This window comes from Triticum urartu, chromosome 6A, assembly GCF_056163025.1.
Source record: "Triticum urartu cultivar PI428250 chromosome 6A, HENAU_Tu73, whole genome shotgun sequence".
Classification (NCBI taxonomy): Eukaryota; Viridiplantae; Streptophyta; class Magnoliopsida; order Poales; family Poaceae; genus Triticum; species Triticum urartu.
The window spans coordinates 12,442,357-12,460,609 of record NC_141878.1 but is presented as its reverse complement, the minus strand read 5'-3'; the positions used below and the strand labels follow the sequence as shown (position 1 = coordinate 12,460,609).

Here is an 18,253-nt window from a genome sequence, read left to right as displayed (position 1 = left end):
TTTTGGATGGTATCCACATCCTCGGTGACCTGGGTGGCAGCATGGTAGAGCGGTAGTTAGCAGCATTTCCTTGAGTGACTAATATGAGTTTTGGCAGCCCTTATTATAACTTGTACTGGATTAATTAACTAGGAATTATGATGGTACGTAACGGGTGTCGGTACTCCTATGTATCCTGAAGTGCGATTGCTGTTTGCGACCGATGCCTTTGTCTTTTGGGGTTTAGAAGAGAAGACCCCCTTTATATGTTGAGTGGTTCCACTGCTTGCATCAAATTCTTGTTCCACTGCTTGCTACATCTAGGATTTGGAAAATTTTGTTCTTTTTTCAGCAATCACCATTGCAAGAATTGGTTTCAGTTAGTGATGTGCTTGTCTAATTTAATACATCAGAAAAAAAGGAATCATTTATTTTCTCTGTCCACCCAACATTGACGACTATGGTTAGATAATGTAAATGTGCTTGTGCTGGTTCAGTAAGTAGTTGATAAGCTCTGGGAAATATATGAACATGCATCACTGAATGCATAATACTCCCTCATGGAGCAAAATGAGTGAATCGGCACCCTAAAATACGTCTATATACATTCATATGTAGTCCGTATTGAAATCTCTAAAAAGTATTATATTTAGGAATGGAGGGAGTATATACTAGTGTAATGGAAGGACGTTCTTATAACTCAGTGGTAAATTTATACCTCCGGTTTTTCACTGCTTTAGCTACAAATTTCAGTTGTCATCTTGTCTAACTAAATCTTAAAAAAAAAACGAAACAAAAAACCAAACACCCACCCTTCATTTCAAATGGGGAGCCACCGCAAAAACTGGTTACATGTGTGCCCTTGTATTGTATCCTACTCGTGTTGTCCCCCTCAAGAAGTGCTGGACGTTCAGTCTTGCAGCCATATGAAACTTGGCTCGGCCGTAATGTGACGATTCCTCAATCTATAGAGATGGATGACCCCTCGCATTGTTAGTTCGTTTTGTTGTGCTTCATGGCTTTTAGTTCCACTCCTACCAGCCCCTCACTAAAAGCTTAACTGTATAGCAGACTCACAAAACATTGGCTTACAGCTTACGAACCATCAACACAAAAGGAACTAGAGCTGGAAAATTAAGACCATGTGAGTTCGTCATGACTCATAAGTACAATCCAATATAACGGTTACATGCATTAGACCAAAGTTCGTATTACAAGTCTACAGGAGAGAAAAGAACGCATACTAGCACAAGCTGCCAAATGCTTTGGCACCTTCATTTATTTCATACCTCAGTAGTAGGGTGAAATAACATCACCAGATTTGCATTATCTTGTTGGGTGTCACACTTAAGTTGTTGTCGCCTTGCCGGTTATCCTACCCCAAGTAACAACCACAAACACATATGCCTTGTCATACAACTTGTCGAAGAGGCGGAAATAGGCAACTCTCCACACTTTCTTGAACAGTAGGGTACAAAACACGACCCAGAGGCCAGCCGCAAACCCAGACCCAAGTCCAAAGTAAAAGAACAACAGAGGCTCAGAAACCTTCTTGATTTTCCGTTGATTGTCATGCTCTGGTGCATTGTTTCGTGAGCAATTCCTTTCAAGAGGAGGGCCACACAGACCAACATTGCCCGTGTATATGGACTGGTTCTCCAAGTAGAGGGTGTCAAGTTGGCGTCCCGGTGGAATTCTTCCTGTGAGATTGTTATATGACAGGTCCAAGGAGCTTAAATAAGTCAAATCTGTCAAGCTTGTTGGGATTTCACCAGAAAGGTTGTTCCTTGAGAGGTCGAGCGATTCAAGTGATTCCATAGCTCCAATCCTATCTGGAATTTTTCCACTCAATTGGTTCCATGATAAGTTTAGATTCAATAGTCCATTGAGAGAGGTTATCCCATCTGGAATTTCACCTGTTAGATTGTTGAGCGACAGGTCCATACTGATCACATCAAAAATTCTAGCACCATACTTAAGTTCCTGACGCTTCATCACTATAGACCAAACTTCTCTAAATTTACCCACACGGCTGGTGTACCATACAAACATGTCGACCCCAGGTTTCTTTGGATGTTTCTGGGTCATTGCTGTTAAATTTGACAAAGAAAAAGGAATAACACCAGATATACTGTTTCCTGCTAAACTCAGTTGACGAAGACGTTTAAGATTTGTGATAGTCACTGGAATATCTCCACACAAGAAATTGTGACTTAGCTGCAGAAAGCGCAAATATACTAAATCTCCAATCCATGATGGTAATGTTCCATAGAAACTATTCACTGAAAGATCCATGAATGCCAAACTCGAGTAGTTCTTCAGTGATGATGGGAACTTGCCAGAAAACTTATTGTGATTTAAAATCAGGAAAACCAGGTTAGGCTTTCGAGAACATAGAGGAAGTCCACCCATGAAAAGGTTGTCTGATAAATCCAAGACAACTAGGTTCCAAAACATACAAATATATTCAGGAATATGCCCACTGAAGTAATTGGAGGATAATGTCAATTCTAATAATCCGGTAGCTCCAAACTCTGATGGCAGATGCCCTGAGAAAGAATTGTGTGATAGATCCAGGTGTTCTAAGTTCTTTAGAGCAACCAGGTGTTCCTCCCTTATCACACCATCTAGATTATTGTTGCTAAGATCCAGTCTAGTCAAACTGCCGAGCAGACCAATCTCAGATGGGACATGTCCAGTGAGAAGGTTTTTAGAAAGAGAAAGGGACTGCAAATTAGTGCAATTCCCCAGCCATGGTGGTATATCTCCAGTAAGATTGTTGTAAGAAAGGTCAAGGTCATTTAATGTAGTGCAACTCACTGTCCCTGGTGATATAGTTCCAGTAAGATGGTTGTTCGAAAGAGAAAAATATTGCAGACTAGTGCAATTTCCCAGTCCTGGTGGCATAACTCCAGTAAGATGGTTGTTAGAAAGATCAAGTGTTTCTAAACTGGTGCAGTTTCCCAACATTGGTGGTATAGCTCCAGTAATGCTATTGTAAGAAAGCAAAAGGTCCTGTAATCTATTGCAGCTTTGTATCCCTGGTTGTATAGGTCCATTGAGACTGTTACTGGTGAGATAAACATATTGCAAACTAGTGCAATTTCCCAACCCTAGCGGTATAGCTCCAACAAGAAGGTTGTTAGAAAGATCAAGTGTTTCTAAACAAGAAAGATTGCTTATGCCTAGCGGTATAGCTCCAGTAATGTTATTGTAAGAAAGGTCCAACAAAGCTAAGTTGGTTAAGTTCCCCAATCTGTTTGGTAGAATTCCAACCATATTGTTGCTGCTCATCCTCAAACGCTGCAATCTGTTGGACGAACATCTTGGCAGTTTATCTATAAACTCGGTTATGTTCCCAGAGGAGAAGCTTCCATCAAGCAATAGGTCTTCCAAATCACATAGATTTTTCAAGTCTACTGTCATTGTGGCCATGTTAGCAGTTGTGGTGGGTGAGTCACCATTGGTAGAATAGGGGCCAAAATAAAGTTCTTGGAGAGACGTCATATTTCCTAGTGCATTAGGAAACGGACCATAGAGAGAGGTACCAGAAAGGTCGAGGTACTTGATGCTTGTTATGTTCCAAAACCAACTGGATGCAATTGGATGATCAAAGTAGTTATCTGAGAGATCAAGGTATTGAAGATTTGTGAGGTTTAGGTGTGCGAGGGATTGGTTTGCACTTGAAAGCGAGCACTCAGAAAGATCGAGCAACTCCAAAGATGGAATCTTATTGACAACAAGAGGCCAATCGGCTATTGAGCTGAGATTGATATAACTCATATCAAGATGCATCAACAAAGGTAGACGGGTTAACCACGAGATGTCTGTTAAGCCCAACCGCGTATTATTGAAATATATGCCGGATAGGTCAAGGTATTCCAGATTTGACAGGTTGCCAAGCTGAGGAGGCACCATACCAGAGAAAGACATGCCGGACAAATCAAGATGCCTCAAGTTATTTAAGGAACCCAGGAACTCTGGAACACGACCACCAGGCCCACACAGTCTGGTGCCCCAGAGATCGAGGTACTCGAGATGCTCTAGCGAAAGCAAGGAAGGACTTATCTGGCCGACCAAATAATATCTTCCGCCAAGGTCAAGCTTGATGACGTGGCCGGTTACGTTGTTGCAGGTGATGCCTGCCCATTGGCAGCAATCTTGCCGCTCTTTTTGCCACGACCTGAGGTTGCCATCGGTGTCGTTGATACCTTGCTTGAAGGCCAGCAACACGTCCCTCTCGCGCCCTATGCAGCTGGGCTGGAGCCTGCCTGCGTCGGCGACGAGGAAGAAGCTCCAGGTCGCCGCTGCTGCCATAAGGAGCAAGACGAACTTGGAAGGTGAGCGATCCATGGCGGTGGCAATGGTGTGGTGGTGGTAGTGGTGAACGGTTGTTTCGTGCTACGAATGTGTGTGTGTATATTTTCCCGGTGCAACGTCGGGTGGTGCTCGTATATGAAGGCATAGGCACGTACGTAGAGAGGAGCTGCGGCCGTGTGGATGGATGAGGTACTAGTTTTTCCACGGCAAGTGTTTGGGCTGACGCGAGTCACCAGTCATATTTTCCGGTCAAGATCGAAGTCGTCCTTCATTGGACTGATTCGTGGGGTGCTTCGTGGATGCCATGGCCTGCACGACGGCCGGTGCCACAATTAAACATGTGGAGTGTGTAGCTAGGAGATTATATACTACCCGTATATTCTATTAAAAAGTTACTACTCGTATATACCGTTTGAAATAATAATACTAGTATGCGGACTGCATTCGGCCAAGTAGCTAGTAACTGGGCAGGAACTGGCCAAAAGAAGAAAAGAAAAAAGCTGACAGAAACTTGCAGTGCAACGACCGGCGATTTAGAATCTGAAGTCGCCGGTCAGTCACCGAGACTTGATGAGAGATGCATGTGTGGATGTCGTTTAGCGTCTGCCCTGTGGCGTGGCTACTACTAAGGTTTTTCCTCAAGGAGCCTAGTTCCAAGAGAGAAAATCAACTGTTTTTTTATTCCAATTTGGAGTACAAAAGATCATCATGGCTAGCTTTATTAAGATCAAAACACATTTACATCGTCTACAAGATTACTCACCACAGAACCAGATGGCTCTTCCAATCAACTAAAGGAAGACTTCATACAATAATTAAAGTTCGCTAGCACATGACCCGCTTGATTACAAGAACGATAACAATGCTTAAAATTACCTTTCCGATCATTGAACTAATATCCACACACTCTGCAAAGATTGATGCAGCCGAGTGCCACCATCTTGTTTGCCTATCGTAGTAGTTAATAACCTCTAAGGAGTCTGATTCCGCCTCCACTCAAGTGAACTCAAAAGAATAAGCAAGGGCTAATCCATCTCTCATAGTCATCGCTTGAGAGGTGATCACATCTGTCGCAACTGGGATGAATTTAAATTGAGCCGCCAGAAACACTCCTCTATTGTCTCGGAGTTTGGCAGCCGCAGCTTCTACACCTTCGTCCGGGAAAAAAATGACATCTACATTTAATTTAGTAAAACGAGGGTCCGGTTTAGTCCACTTAACTTCAGGGGCACTAGGTGATCGTGATGATGCATCCTAATGATTGCTAGCAATAGATAAAAAACCCGATAGAGACCATCTCCAAGCTAGCAGAACATATTCATTAGGAGTGATTTGTCTCTGGATCCACCACAGGTACCAACCTCCGACTACAATGATCTTCTTGAAGGTCAACTTTGGATGTATAGCAAGCTTCTCATTAGGAAGTGAAAGAATATGCTCAAAAATTGCTGACCCCGACATGTCCACTGGCAAGGCTTGGTCAATGATCTGAATAACCCCTAGGCCAGTCCATAAGTCCCCCACATTAGTGCACACCAAAAGCAAGACAGGACGGGCGCCATTTGAACCTAGCTAGAGCACACGAAAATCGACTCTTAGTCGCAGGCTAGAGCACTCGAACATGAAAAAAAATCAAAGTAGAAAAGAGGAAGTCAAAAAATGACATCAATGGTAGCCCATAGGACAACAGGCCCGACGGGCCCATGAAACACCGACACTTATGGACCAGAACTGTGCATGGACCAACTAAGAGGCTGGGACTATACATCGCCTTTTCTCAAAATAGAAATAGACTATGCATCACACGACGCGAGTGTGAGCAACCGTTCGCGTCAGGGGCTCAGGGTTCACGAATGGGCCCTGAGAACATATATAAGAGAAACGTTTGAAATCTATATGAAAAATGTTGATAGCATATTAGAAAATGTTGTGGCATTTAAAATTGTTCATGTTCTTAAAAAAATGTACGGACATTACAGTGAAGTTAATGATAGATTTGAAAAATGTTAAAGGTACATAAAATAAAGGTTTCAAATGTATATAATTCTTTTGATGGCATAAAACAATGTTTTTGAAATTTTCAAATGTTCATACATTTCAAAAAAACCATAGACATGAAGCATGTATATGAAAGAAATATTATTAATTCTATTTATAAATTTTAATCATGTATTAAAAAATGTTGAACATGTATATTTTTTTTACGTATACAGACATATAGAAATAAAAATAATTGTATGAAAAAAATTAAATTTATATTTTGAAAAGTTTAACATGTATAAAAATAAATATTTCACATGGACATGAAAAAATATACATAGAATCAAAGAAAAACGATACAAACGACACATAGAAACAAAAAATGTCAATCAAAAAGGTTCTGAAATCCAAAAAACCCGACGAAAATCATAAGGAAAGACAAAAAAAAAAGAAAGCATCCAAAATAACCCGGTGAAAAAGAAAGAGGCAAATAGAAAACTGAAGAAAATCAATGAAAACAGAAGAAAGAAACAAAGAAAACCGAGAAAAATGAAGAAAAAATAAAAGAAAAACAGAAAAAACCAAAGAAAACACAATTTATAGAAAAAATAAAGAAAAACCAATGAAACAACAAAAATAAAGAACAACAAAAATCTAAGAAAACATGGAGAAAAAGAATCATTTGGTTTTTGTCGGATTAACTTGCGAAATATTTGACAGCTTGGTTGACTAGTTTTGGTGAATATATAGTGAAGTATCAGGCTATGCCAGATGACTCCATATAATGGTTATTTTTCTTAAAGCTTCAATATATAGTCTCATAACAGCATTTTGTGGTGCTGCTGAAAAACAACTTTGTTTAGTTCCATAGACTGTCCATTCTGCTGTATCACTGCTTTCTATCTGCCCCCAAAGCTACTAAAGAATGCCTTACCATCACGTTGACCATTTGTACTGAAATAGCATCACAAACTCATCCAGTCTGGAGTATAGCTTCCTGTTTCTTAAAATTAATCATGGTTTAATTTTCGGCTGCAGTCGTGTTTTTTTTTCTTGGTAACTTTGACCTGTGAACCCCAAGCTATAATGTATGCGATTGTCAAGCCTCATGCCCCCAGCACCGGCAAACTTGACAGTGGGGGCCTTCGCGCCGGTTGTTTCGCCTGCCACCGTCGTTGCCCTGTCCTCCTCCGCCGTTGCCACCACCACCACCCCCTTGGTTGCAGCGGTTGTTACCGTGGGAAGCCTGCTGGCCGCCTCCTTGCGCACCAGTAGGATGACCCCCGGAGCGGCCGTCGTTGGTGGTGTCGGCGAAGGTGCGCCCCCCTCCCCGGCCGTCGCCTTGCCGCGCCACGGCGTTAGCAGAGGTGGAGAACTCGGGGGAGAAGGCGTTCTGCTCCTTGAGAGATTCGCGGAGGAGGAGCATGGAATAGAAGTCCGGCAGGCTGAGATTGTCAGCACCGGCGGCAGCCAACACCGTGAGAGAGTGCTGGAGGGACTCGTACTGAGGCCCGAGACCGACGACGATGTAGTCGATCACCTCCGCATCGGAGAGAGGCGACCCCACCTGGACCATGGTGAAAGTAGGCGGCGACGGTGAGGTCGTTCTTCTTCAGCGTCGAGAGTTGACGCCGCATCTGGCGCACCCCGGCCCTGTTCTGCGCCGAGAACATGGACTCGAGGCACGCCCACACAGAGGACGCGGTGGTGCGGCCGATGACATGGCCGAGGATATCCTCTGTCATGGAGCCGACGAGGATGCTGAGAACATGCTGATCCATGTAGAACAACAAGGCGTACTCCGGATTGGGCTTGGTCACGGCCTTGGCACCGTCTCCTTCGGTGATCGTGGCCGGAGGCGCTCCGTAGGAGCCGTCCAGGAAGCCGTACCAGCCTTGGTCGGCGATGTTGGGAACGACCTGCATCTTCCAGAGAAGAAAATTGGTGCGATCTAGACGCACCGTGATGGTGTTGAGGTGCTGGCCGGTAGGGGCGGAGATGATGGCGCCAACGGGGATGAATGGTGTGGAGGACTGGGACGAGGTGCTCGAAGAGGAGAGGGAAAGCTACAATGCGGCGGCGGTGGAGCCCATCGCGTCGGAGAGCTGCGGCGGCGGCAGCGGGAAACAAGATGTCAGCAGCGGAAGCGCGTGTGGGAGCAAAACCCTAGGTCGGATCGACCCGCTCTGTATACCAAGTCAAAAGGAATTATTTGCCGTGATTAGCCCCACAGCTGGCAACTAACGGCTGTGGGGCTAACTAACTAGGTGTGGAGGCCAGTTCACCAACCGGCTGGCATCTCTTTATATTAATAGATCAACTTGTGTATAACTAAAAAATACAACGGGTATACAACATGTACACGTATATATATATATAATACAACTCTAACATGCAGCAGATGGAGCCGGGTGGAGCGGGGAAACGTGGCGCTGAGCCATGGTGGGCAGCCAGGAGCGGGACATTGTGCATGTATGCATTTCAGTGGTGGCGTCCCATGCATGTCCGTGCACACCATGCGTTGATGATTACGACGAGGCAACGTTGCAAAACAGTTGATGCTCCGTGCCAGCCCCGGTCCCTGTCCATCGTCCGTTCTCAGCTCCACTGGATCTCCCACGGTGAGAAGCTGAGCAAAGGAGCGATTTGTCAGCACTGTCTATACGAGTGGCTTACTTTAGGAACGTCGACTATGGGCCCGGCCGGCCGGCCGCACCTGATTATTTCTTTTCTTGGACGGCCCGACACGTATACAGTAGTAGTTGACATGGATCGTTTAGTAAGTGTTGGTTGGTGAACTGGCCGCGCCATGTCAGAAACAGTTCCATTGATCGGGCACGTGTCTCAAGACTCGTCTTCTCTGATGCATGTACAGAAAGACGGCCGTGTGACCCAGCTATACAAATTAGTACTACTCTCTACGTAAAGAAATATAACATCATTTAAATCACTAAAATAGTTATCTAAACGCTTTTATATTTCTTTATGAAGGAAGTACTACAAAGCATACTATGCCGTGCGTCATCGTAGTTAGCTAGCACATATATACAGTTACACAGGATAATGGCAAGGAAAATGCGTAATGATCAAAATATCCAAAATAAAACCATATTCAGTTCTTTTGGTTTGAATCAAACAAAATGAGTCCTAAATCTGCACGTAAGACCCAGGGAGACTCAGTACTATGCATTGTATTTATACAAGTACCGTCAGTATCAACATGAAGAACATAGATTGCAAAATACTCATTTGAGGTACGTACACCGTTGATTTGTTTTTGATGATCGACATATTTCTCTTGAAAAAGAGTGCGTGGCCTGTGGTACAGGATTAGTGCTAAACAAATGAGGTCAGGTGGCCGTGGTCTCCATTTTTTCGGAACGGAGGCAAAAGATTTACCTCATCTCATTAATTAAGAAGAGTTTTGAATTACATGACCAACCGCCCGTAGACAGTCCGAAACCGATAAGCCTACTCTCACGGCATAAGAAAACTCAGACGTACGTTTGGCCCCTGCCAACCCCCAAAGTCTGATCTCCATCTTGATTCTTGACGTGACTACATTTGGCATGGAGGACACCTTCCTAAATACTCTCTCATTTCGCTCGTTTTAATTTTTTTTAGATGAACTCCGCTCGTTTCAAATCTCCCATGAAACCAACATGATAAGAGATGCGAGGCCCTTTCTCACATTGTCATTGACGCCTACCATGTGGTGCCACCATTGAGGCCCTTTCTCACATTGCTGTGGCCTCCATCGTGATGCTGTAATCAAAACTCATGCCTCCCATGGCGGCCATAGCGTCGGGGGTGCTCCAAATCCACCCATGCCTCCCATGGCACCTAAACCGCCCACGGTACCTCCGAAGCCACCCATGCCACCCATGGCGCCGAGGCCACCGCCACCCATGGCGCCGAGGCCACCGCCACCCATTGCACGAACCATGGCTCTTTTTTGGATCAAGACTTCTTCGCGGGCAAGATTGACATACTCCTTTTGCGTTGCATTGAGGTTAGATGTGTCCAAGAAGAACAAGTGCTTCTCCCATTCCAATAATCTAGTTCGCTCCTCATTGCTCACCTTCCTCTCCTCCAAAGCCACCTTCCTCTCCTCGGCCGTCACCCTCCTCTCCTCGGCCGCGGCATCTTGGTTCCTTGCCATTTTCCTCACCTCGTTGGCTTCTTTTCTTGCCTTCACAATAGCTTCCATAGCATTTTTGAGCTCATCATCTCCTTTCCTCTTCTTCTTTTCGGTTTTGTCTTTCTTGCACCCATCCGGTCGCTTTGGCTTCGAGTATGAAACCGAGTTGGGTGTGGGGCTTCTCTTGACGTAATCACTTGATGCATCATCCTCCTCCTCATCATCATCCAACTCAATTGTTCGCTTGCATTTGTTGCTCAAATGCAAATCATCCAAATCTTCACGCTTCTTCCATTTCTCATCATCCTTCAACACGTTATAGCAATGGGGCAAGGTAAAGACCCTTCCTTTCTTGATCTTCCCCTTCTTGGTTTTCCTCTCCTCTTCTTTGAACAAGTTTTGCGCAATGTTGTACTACATGAAAACAAAGCAAGTTAGCATCAACAACAAGTATGATGAACATGTATGAAATGCCACTTACTCTATCGTCCTCATTTGTGCCACTTGGGTTCAACTTGTTAACCGTCTTTTGACAGGCCGCCCACCTTTGACAATCCGAGTTGATTGTCGACCATCGGGACCGAAGTGATCTCTCGGAGCGGTCAATTCCACTCATGTTGTGAACATCAAAGTGTTCTTTCATCCGCCCCCAATAAGCATCTCTACTTTGATCACCTCCAACGGATGGATCCCGCGACACTTGCAACCAAGTATTGCATAGTAAGATGTCATCGGCGTTGGTGTAATTGCCCGCTCTTCCTTTCGGTGCATCGACAATGCCCTCACCCTCCTCGTCCACCTCGAACTCATGGTCTTCGAAATGCATGTCATTGATTTGAGACCAATGCGAATTGTTGGAGCCAACACCCATAGTTGACATATATGCATCATCATTGAGACTACAAAGTTTTTTGAACAATGCAAATAAGCTATCTATATGAATGCATTGAAAAAGTAACAAGAAAACAAAAGTTGGAATTTTTTTACCTTGGGGGCATTTTGTCGAACATGTTGTGCGCGTCGGCCGCCGGCTCAACGAGTGCGCTCGCTGGCGCTTCGGTAGCCGCCGCGCCCGTCGCACGCCCTGCAAGCTTCTTCCTCCTCGCCTTCAAGGTGCCGGAGCCGTCCGCCGCCTTGTTCTTCTTCGCCGATGTCTTGCCCTTCTTTGGCCGCGCCGCATTGGGGAGCTTCAAGGAGGGGGCGGCGGCTCGGGCCGGCGCCGGCGCGACGCCACCCGCCGCCGAGGTCATCCGCGGCGGCATGAAGAGGCCGCACGCGAGGCCGATGGTCGGAGGAGCTCCGGCGGAGGCGAGGCCAACGCCATCCGGGCTATGGTTTGCGGCGGCAGCGGTGGAGGGGTCGCGGCTATAGGATGGGGTGAGCGGGGTGCCGACGCGTGCGTCCATGGGTGCAGTTCGCCGGCGCCGGCGCGCGCGGGGCGTAGGAGGCGGAGAAGAGAGAGTGCGGCGCGAGCGCTCGAGTGTGTCGCGCGCGGAAGCGGGCGCCCCAAATACACCGCGCGAGATAGCGAATCCGACCGCGCGCCCAACTCCTTATACCGAGCGCCTGCTGGAGCCACCCGCCGGGTTGCGCGTGCGCTAAAATGGCCAAATTTGCGGCGCGGCGCTTGTTTAGCGTGGCTGTTGGAGATGCTCTAAGTATCTGTCTGGACGGAGGTCCACACACACACGTATAGATCTGAAATGAGGTAATAGCACCAGCAGTCCTTAAACTTGTCCAGGATGTGATGATCTAGTCCAAAACTAGCAAAAGCCAACTATTGCATCCCACAACTTGCAGCCAATGTGCAAATTTAGTCCTAGCCAATCAGACGACAACAAGTGGAGCCTAGTCAGCAGAGCCGGTCAGCGCAGCACATTTTGCAATTACCCCCTGGCCTATTCACTAATCAACCCGCACTACACAGCACATCTACAGTTTTATACTGATGTTGGCCTAAGCTGTGCTGCAAAAACGGCCATGCGAAAGTAATAATTGCAGCATTCTTTCGAGCGACTGGATTCAGTCAGGTACACAATCCCTGGGATCATATGCTTGTCATCAGGCCAAAGGACGGGTCCTTCTGAGCGCCTCCCAAATTTTTTGTTAATAGATATCACTAGAAGATGTAGTGAAAGGCCCTTATCCTGATGCTCCTTTTTTTGTAAGCGGAGAGAATTGTATCAGTGAATGATAATTCTTTCTTTGTATACGCAAAGATACGGTTAATTGTTTCAAAGAAACCTGTCTTGTTTGACATAGTTTTCTGAATATGTTTGGGATGCAGAATTTTTGCTTATAAGCACCTCTCATTTATTTTTTTTCTTCTGAATAAACATCCAGCAGGCACCTCAATGCAGCAGGAAGAAACAAACGAGTTACAAAGGAGGATGCCCAGCGCTAGCAAGAATCAATTCCTTGCATCTGCCGTGACTTGGTAAAAGATTCACTGGACTGGTGCGTAGTTATCCTCAAGAACCCTGCTGCTACATACACACTCAATGCTCCAGGTGACAAGAGACAGTGTATAAATTCAGAAACTTGATCTTAGGCCCTCGCAGTCTTCTCCTAGCTGCCACCAAACATTCAGGTAAGATGTGTAGCTGGAGGCGGAGTGAAACACCCAGAACTTGCAATAACCTACTGTCTAGCTTCTGCCTTGATCAGCTTGATGATTCACTCTAGAGGAAATGTCCACCCCGAACCACCTTCCGATTTTGGGTGGCACACATCCCTCCAGATAACAAGGAAATGTCCACCTTGAACGGTTTCAGTCCCTTTCCATAGGAAAAGATCTTCGTACTATGTTGGTTGCTTTGAAAACCCATGGAGGGGATCCAGGGACATTAGGTGGAAAATCGGGATAGCTGAAAGCACCGCTTGCACCAAGAGAAAAACGATCGCTTTGATAGAGAAAACATGTAGGCCAAGGACTCAATCTTCCTCTGAATGTCAAGTCTTCCTCTGTCAGTCTTATATTCGTAACTTGCTCAAACGAAGCGGCAAGCCCAGTGTTAGCTTTAATCTTGATTCCTTTTATTAGCATGTTTGAGTTTTGCATGTAGTCTAGTCTAGTGTGGTGTTCGTCCGGTGAAGGCTTCATCAGCTGAGCGTGCCAAGGAGGTGAGATGCCAGGATGCCGTGTGGGGCGGCGAGCACGGCGAGATGCCGATGGTGCTGCGTGAGAAGCGGCAAGACGTATCAGAGGCTGGAGCCGTGATGGACTGCATCAAATTGGGTCGGGTGAACCGGCCGGTCGTTCTGTTTGTTGGACTAGCTGTCCATGCGTGAGTTCGTGTAGTCCTAGCCGAGAGTATCGTTGCTAGTAGTTGATGCATGCATGAAGTGGCCTGGTCACAAGTGGCTGCCGAGTCATTTGGATCATGGAGCGAGTTTACGCCGTGGGTAGTGCATGCAGTGGTTAGTTAGTGGTGGTAGTGGGCTGCTGTGCGTGAGTGCATGGCATAGTCCGTGGTCCTTTGTATATATAACCTTGCGTGAAGAATGAGGCCAAGAGAGCTGAGAAACAATGTAGCATTTGTGTAACCAAGGAGGAGAGCCTCCCGGCAAAGCTAGCTAGTTCTCTTCCTTGGTACATGTGTGTGTGTGTGTGTGTGTGTTTGGAGTTTCTTCAATGTGTGTGTTCTTGAGAGAGAAACCATAGAAAGGGAGAGAGAGAGCCGTGAGAGGCAGTAAGAGGTAGAAGAAGAAGCGGAGAGGCAGTAAGAGGTAGAAGAAGAAGCGGCGCTGCGAGAGGCGGCGCCAACACCCAGGTACTTAGGGAGAGGTGAGTTTGGACAATTTAGAGTGTTACTGAAGGCCATGATCTCATCATCTCCAGAGGATAGGTGAGATCGAGTTCTTACCAAGTTTGTATCGTAGATAGTGGAGCTTCCAAAAATATGCAGCAAAAGTTTGCCCGCAGAATGTATGGGCAAGCGAACAACATCCAGGAGCACCACTTGTGCCTGACGCCAATTTTTCGCAGCGCATCCAAAAGGAATTGCCATGGGACCGTGTCGAAAGCCTTGGCAGTTTCGGTCAGCACTAAAAATCTGCACTTCCTCTCCCTCAGAGCCTTTGCCGATTCCTTGACCCTGGCTAGCTTGAAATTCCGCGATTTGCTCTGCACAGGGTGTTACTTTTTCTGACCCCATTCTTGTGTCAAATCCGAATCAAATCCTGCATTCTGTTGCTTTTTATCATCTTGCGCGGTGGTCATCTCTGTTTGCCAACATCCTTATTTCAGAAAGAGATAATAGCAAAAGTGCGGTGTAGTGCGGGTTGATTAGTGAATAGGCCAGGGGGGTAATTGCAAAATGTGCTGCGCTGACCGGCTCTGCTGACTAGGCTCCACTTGTCGTCGTCTGATTGGCTAGGACTAAATTTGCAAGTTTTGGACTAGATCATCACATTCTGGACAAGTTCAAGGACTGTTGGTGCTATTACCTCATCTGAAATTGCAGTTCTCATTCCTGTTTTTTTTTTACAAAACGTCGTCAAGACGTCAGGGCGCTGCAAATTTCATAAAGAAGAGTAGAATTGACCCGGTTTATGAAGAAAACTAGGCGGAAAACCACCCAGTCGCTTGACTTATTAAGGAACAACCATGCGAACACCCACAACATGCCAACTCAAAACTCCACCACCCGCTCGCCCGCTGCCCGGAGAAAAGTGAGTGAACTCTTCGGAGACGCCTTCAAAAAGGAAACACGACGCTCGCAGGTGCCGCCGTCGCTGGCATCGACCTCCGTCGATCAGTAAAGCTTTCACCCAAAATTCGCCCACTACTCCCGGCCAAACCTGAAAAAGGGTCTGGCCACACCAACACCCACCACCGCAACTCAAGAAACGACCAACCATGGCCTATTGGAGAGGAGGAACTCTTTGACGATGACTCCAAAGAAAAAGGCACCAGCGTGGCATCGTCATCGGTAACCGGTCGCTATCGGAAGCAAGGCTTTCACCCAGAGCCCCACCACCTCGCAAAGCCTCGAGGAAGGGACCCAACCATTGCCAGTAGAGACCACCGACAACAGCAGACTATGGCCGCTAAATCGAAGAGCACGATGGTCATGCCGCCACAACAATTTAAGGACGGTTTGTGAGATTTCAAACGTCTGGACCAATTCACGGACATTTAGTAAATCCCGTTGAACGGTAAAAAATGTCCGGACAGATCGACTGTCCGGCTATTTCTACCTTTTATAGGGTATTAGTTTTTCATAGTTTGACTTTATGCGGGATCTAAGCTCCCTTACCTTTGACAGGATTGGCAGGCGAAGTCCGGACAGATCGACTGTCCGGCTCCTTTGCACGAAGACCCAGCCGTTGCTCGCTTGGCGAAGCTGCTGGTTCCGGCACCCCATGTGGTGCCGGAGAAGAAGGCCAAGAAGAAGGCCACAGGGACTCGAAAGAGCGCCCGGCGCCTGGAGGTGTCGGAGTCATCCGATGAATCCGACACGCGCTCCTCCCGTGAAGACGATGAGGAGGAAGAAGAAACCTCTCCCCCTCCAGCGGGGGGAGGAAAGAAAAGGAAGGCCGCCCCGACTGGGGAGGCCGAAGGGTCCAAGAAGGGGAAGACCCTTCCTCCGGACTACTCCACCGACGCCGACGACGGCGAAGAGGAGTGGCCGCACAGGGCCAAGCGCCCGGCGAAATCGTAAGTATCCGGATACTAGAGTAATTCATAGTATTCCTTTATTGCACAGCCTTTCCTTATGTCGAATATGATTGTGTAGTCCGCCCAAAGCCGGGCTCGACGAGTCGTCGAGCGGCTCCCTGGATTCGTCGGATGTGAATTCACTTCCGGCGGCTACCTCCCCCCGCCCTACGGATGATGCCGAAGTGTTGTCCCAACAGGTTCCAAGTCAGGAGGAGGTGATTCTGGAGGCGCCGCAAGGCGACCTTCCGGATTCCAGGAGTAAAGGGGATAGATCCCCCAAGGGCTCCGGGTCTGGCTTAGAGCCGGACTCCGTGCCGGAACCTTCAATGGTTCCGGGCTCTGGTAGGCAGCCTCCTTCCAAGAGGAGCAAGCCTACCGAGCCGGCGGCCTCCGTCCAACCGGAGGCGCCGGACAATTTGCTGGAGGTGCTTAACGGCGCCTCCATCAACGAGGAGCACCGCACTGTTATGAGTGCGGTGATCCAGAAGGTTCAGTCCGCCAAGAGCGGACTGACTGAAGCCTGTGCCAGCCTTTTAACAGGCTTTGAGGTAAGTAAAGAATATGTAAAAATATTACCGCATAGACAGTAGCCCCTGATGCTCTGTTTGGCGTTCGGAAAGAGAAGCCGAATAGAGGATCTAATGAAATTCGCAGGAGTCTAACAAAAAATGAGTCAATATGCGTATGCAGGCTTCGCTGCTAGCATCCGCCGCACTGACTACAGAGGTGGGTACGCTGAAGCAGGACGTCGAGCGGTCCGAGCAAGAGCTCGTCCTTGCCAAGCGGCAGCTCGAGGAGAAGGAAGGTAAGAAATACCTTATTGAAATATATAAAAAGTGCAATTGCAGAAAATGACAGGATTAACGTGGCTATTATAGGGGCCACGTGTGAGGTGGCGACCCTTAAGCAAGCGCTGTCTGAGGCCGAGAAGAGTGCGGCCACGGAGCGCACCGAGCGGGAGAAGTATGAGGCCCAGGTTGGTGAGGTGCGGCAAGAGCTCCAGGCTCTCATGAAAAAACATGAGAGTTTGGATCTTGACTCAAAGACGCGAGCGTCCGAGCTCGCGGCGGCTATTGAAAATGCTAAGTCTGCCAAGGCCGAATCTCAGAAGGCCCTCCAGGAGTTGGATGCGATGAAAAAGATAGCGGCGGGTAAGGCATTCTTTATGCAAAGCAAACATGTAAAAGTGAGTTACTTGTTACTTACCCGAATCCGGAGCTCTCCAGGAGCATTCGCAGATTTACCCCGTAGCGTGTCCGATGCCACTGCATTCTACCGAGCCGAGGAGGGCAGCTCGACGGAGAAGGTGTTCTGGTCTCAGTATGCTGAGGCCGGACACCCTGTGCCCCTGAGCGACCAGCTGAAGCAACTGATCGAGCTCCACAAGGTGTCCGAACAGGCCATGAAGGGCCTCATAGTTCGGCTGTGGCTTGGAGAGGCTCTGCCTGGGAGCTACTTCGGGTTGGTGCGGCGGCTGGTGGAGGCCTGTCCAAGGCTCGAAGTCATCAAGCGCTCCATCTGCATCGAAGGTGCCCGTAGGGCCCTTGCCCGCGCTAAGGTGCACTGGGGCAAGTTGGATGCGGAGAAGCTTGTGAAGGACGGGCCACCGCCGGGGAAAGAGCATCGCAAGCCCGAGATGTATTACAAGGACGTTTTGAAGGGTGCCCGCCTTATGGCGGATGAATGTTACAGGGATGTAATTTTTGAGTAAACTCGCTCGTTTTGTCCCGTGCGCTGAAAACTTGTTCATATGCGCTAAGCAATGATTTTTGAATTTAAAATATTACCTTCTGTGCGGTCGTTTATCAAATTTTGAGAGATGGCGAGTCGTCGGCTTCTGCCCCCATGCCACTAGTGCTGGGGTGTTCGGGATAAACCTGAGCGCTCTTTTCCCCATGTTTGGGTCCTTCGAGGGAGGCGCTCAGCACAACGGACAAGGCAATCGGACTATAATGCTTGAACACTCTCACTTAGCCATAGAATTCTATAATTTTAAATTTCGGCGAAGCCCCTAGTATTCGGAAGCCCGAGTTCGGGGCGCTATCCACGCCTTGGCCGGACAAAGCTGACTCCTCGCTCTAAGCGGCATAAGTCTTTAGGGACTCGAAAAACCTCTCGAACAGCGACCAACTCTCGCTTCATCATGACAGTCAGTTTTAGTTTTCTCT

General features: G+C 47.4%; 2 protein-coding genes across 2 annotated transcripts; one reads left to right on the top strand and one right to left on the bottom strand.

Moving 5' to 3' along the window:
- Window positions 1–1,024: 1,024 nt before the first annotated feature.
- Window positions 1,025–4,492, bottom strand: LOC125514915 (uncharacterized). The gene has a single exon (XM_048680287.2). It carries the CDS (start codon window positions 4,330–4,332, stop codon window positions 1,327–1,329), a length of 3,006 nt encoding a protein of 1,001 aa, XP_048536244.2. The 5' UTR covers window positions 4,333–4,492; the 3' UTR covers window positions 1,025–1,326.
- A 9,458-nt stretch (window positions 4,493–13,950) lies between these two features.
- LOC147963171 (uncharacterized) lies at window positions 13,951–17,874 on the top strand. Its single transcript, XM_087528604.1, has 6 exons — window positions 13,951–14,193; window positions 15,691–16,082; window positions 16,162–16,633; window positions 16,776–16,890; window positions 16,964–17,236; window positions 17,312–17,874. Exons 3-6 carry the CDS (start codon window positions 16,412–16,414, stop codon window positions 17,794–17,796), a joined length of 1,095 nt encoding a protein of 364 aa, XP_087384730.1. The 5' UTR covers window positions 13,951–14,193; window positions 15,691–16,082; window positions 16,162–16,411; the 3' UTR covers window positions 17,797–17,874.
- Window positions 17,875–18,253: the final 379 nt, after the last annotated feature.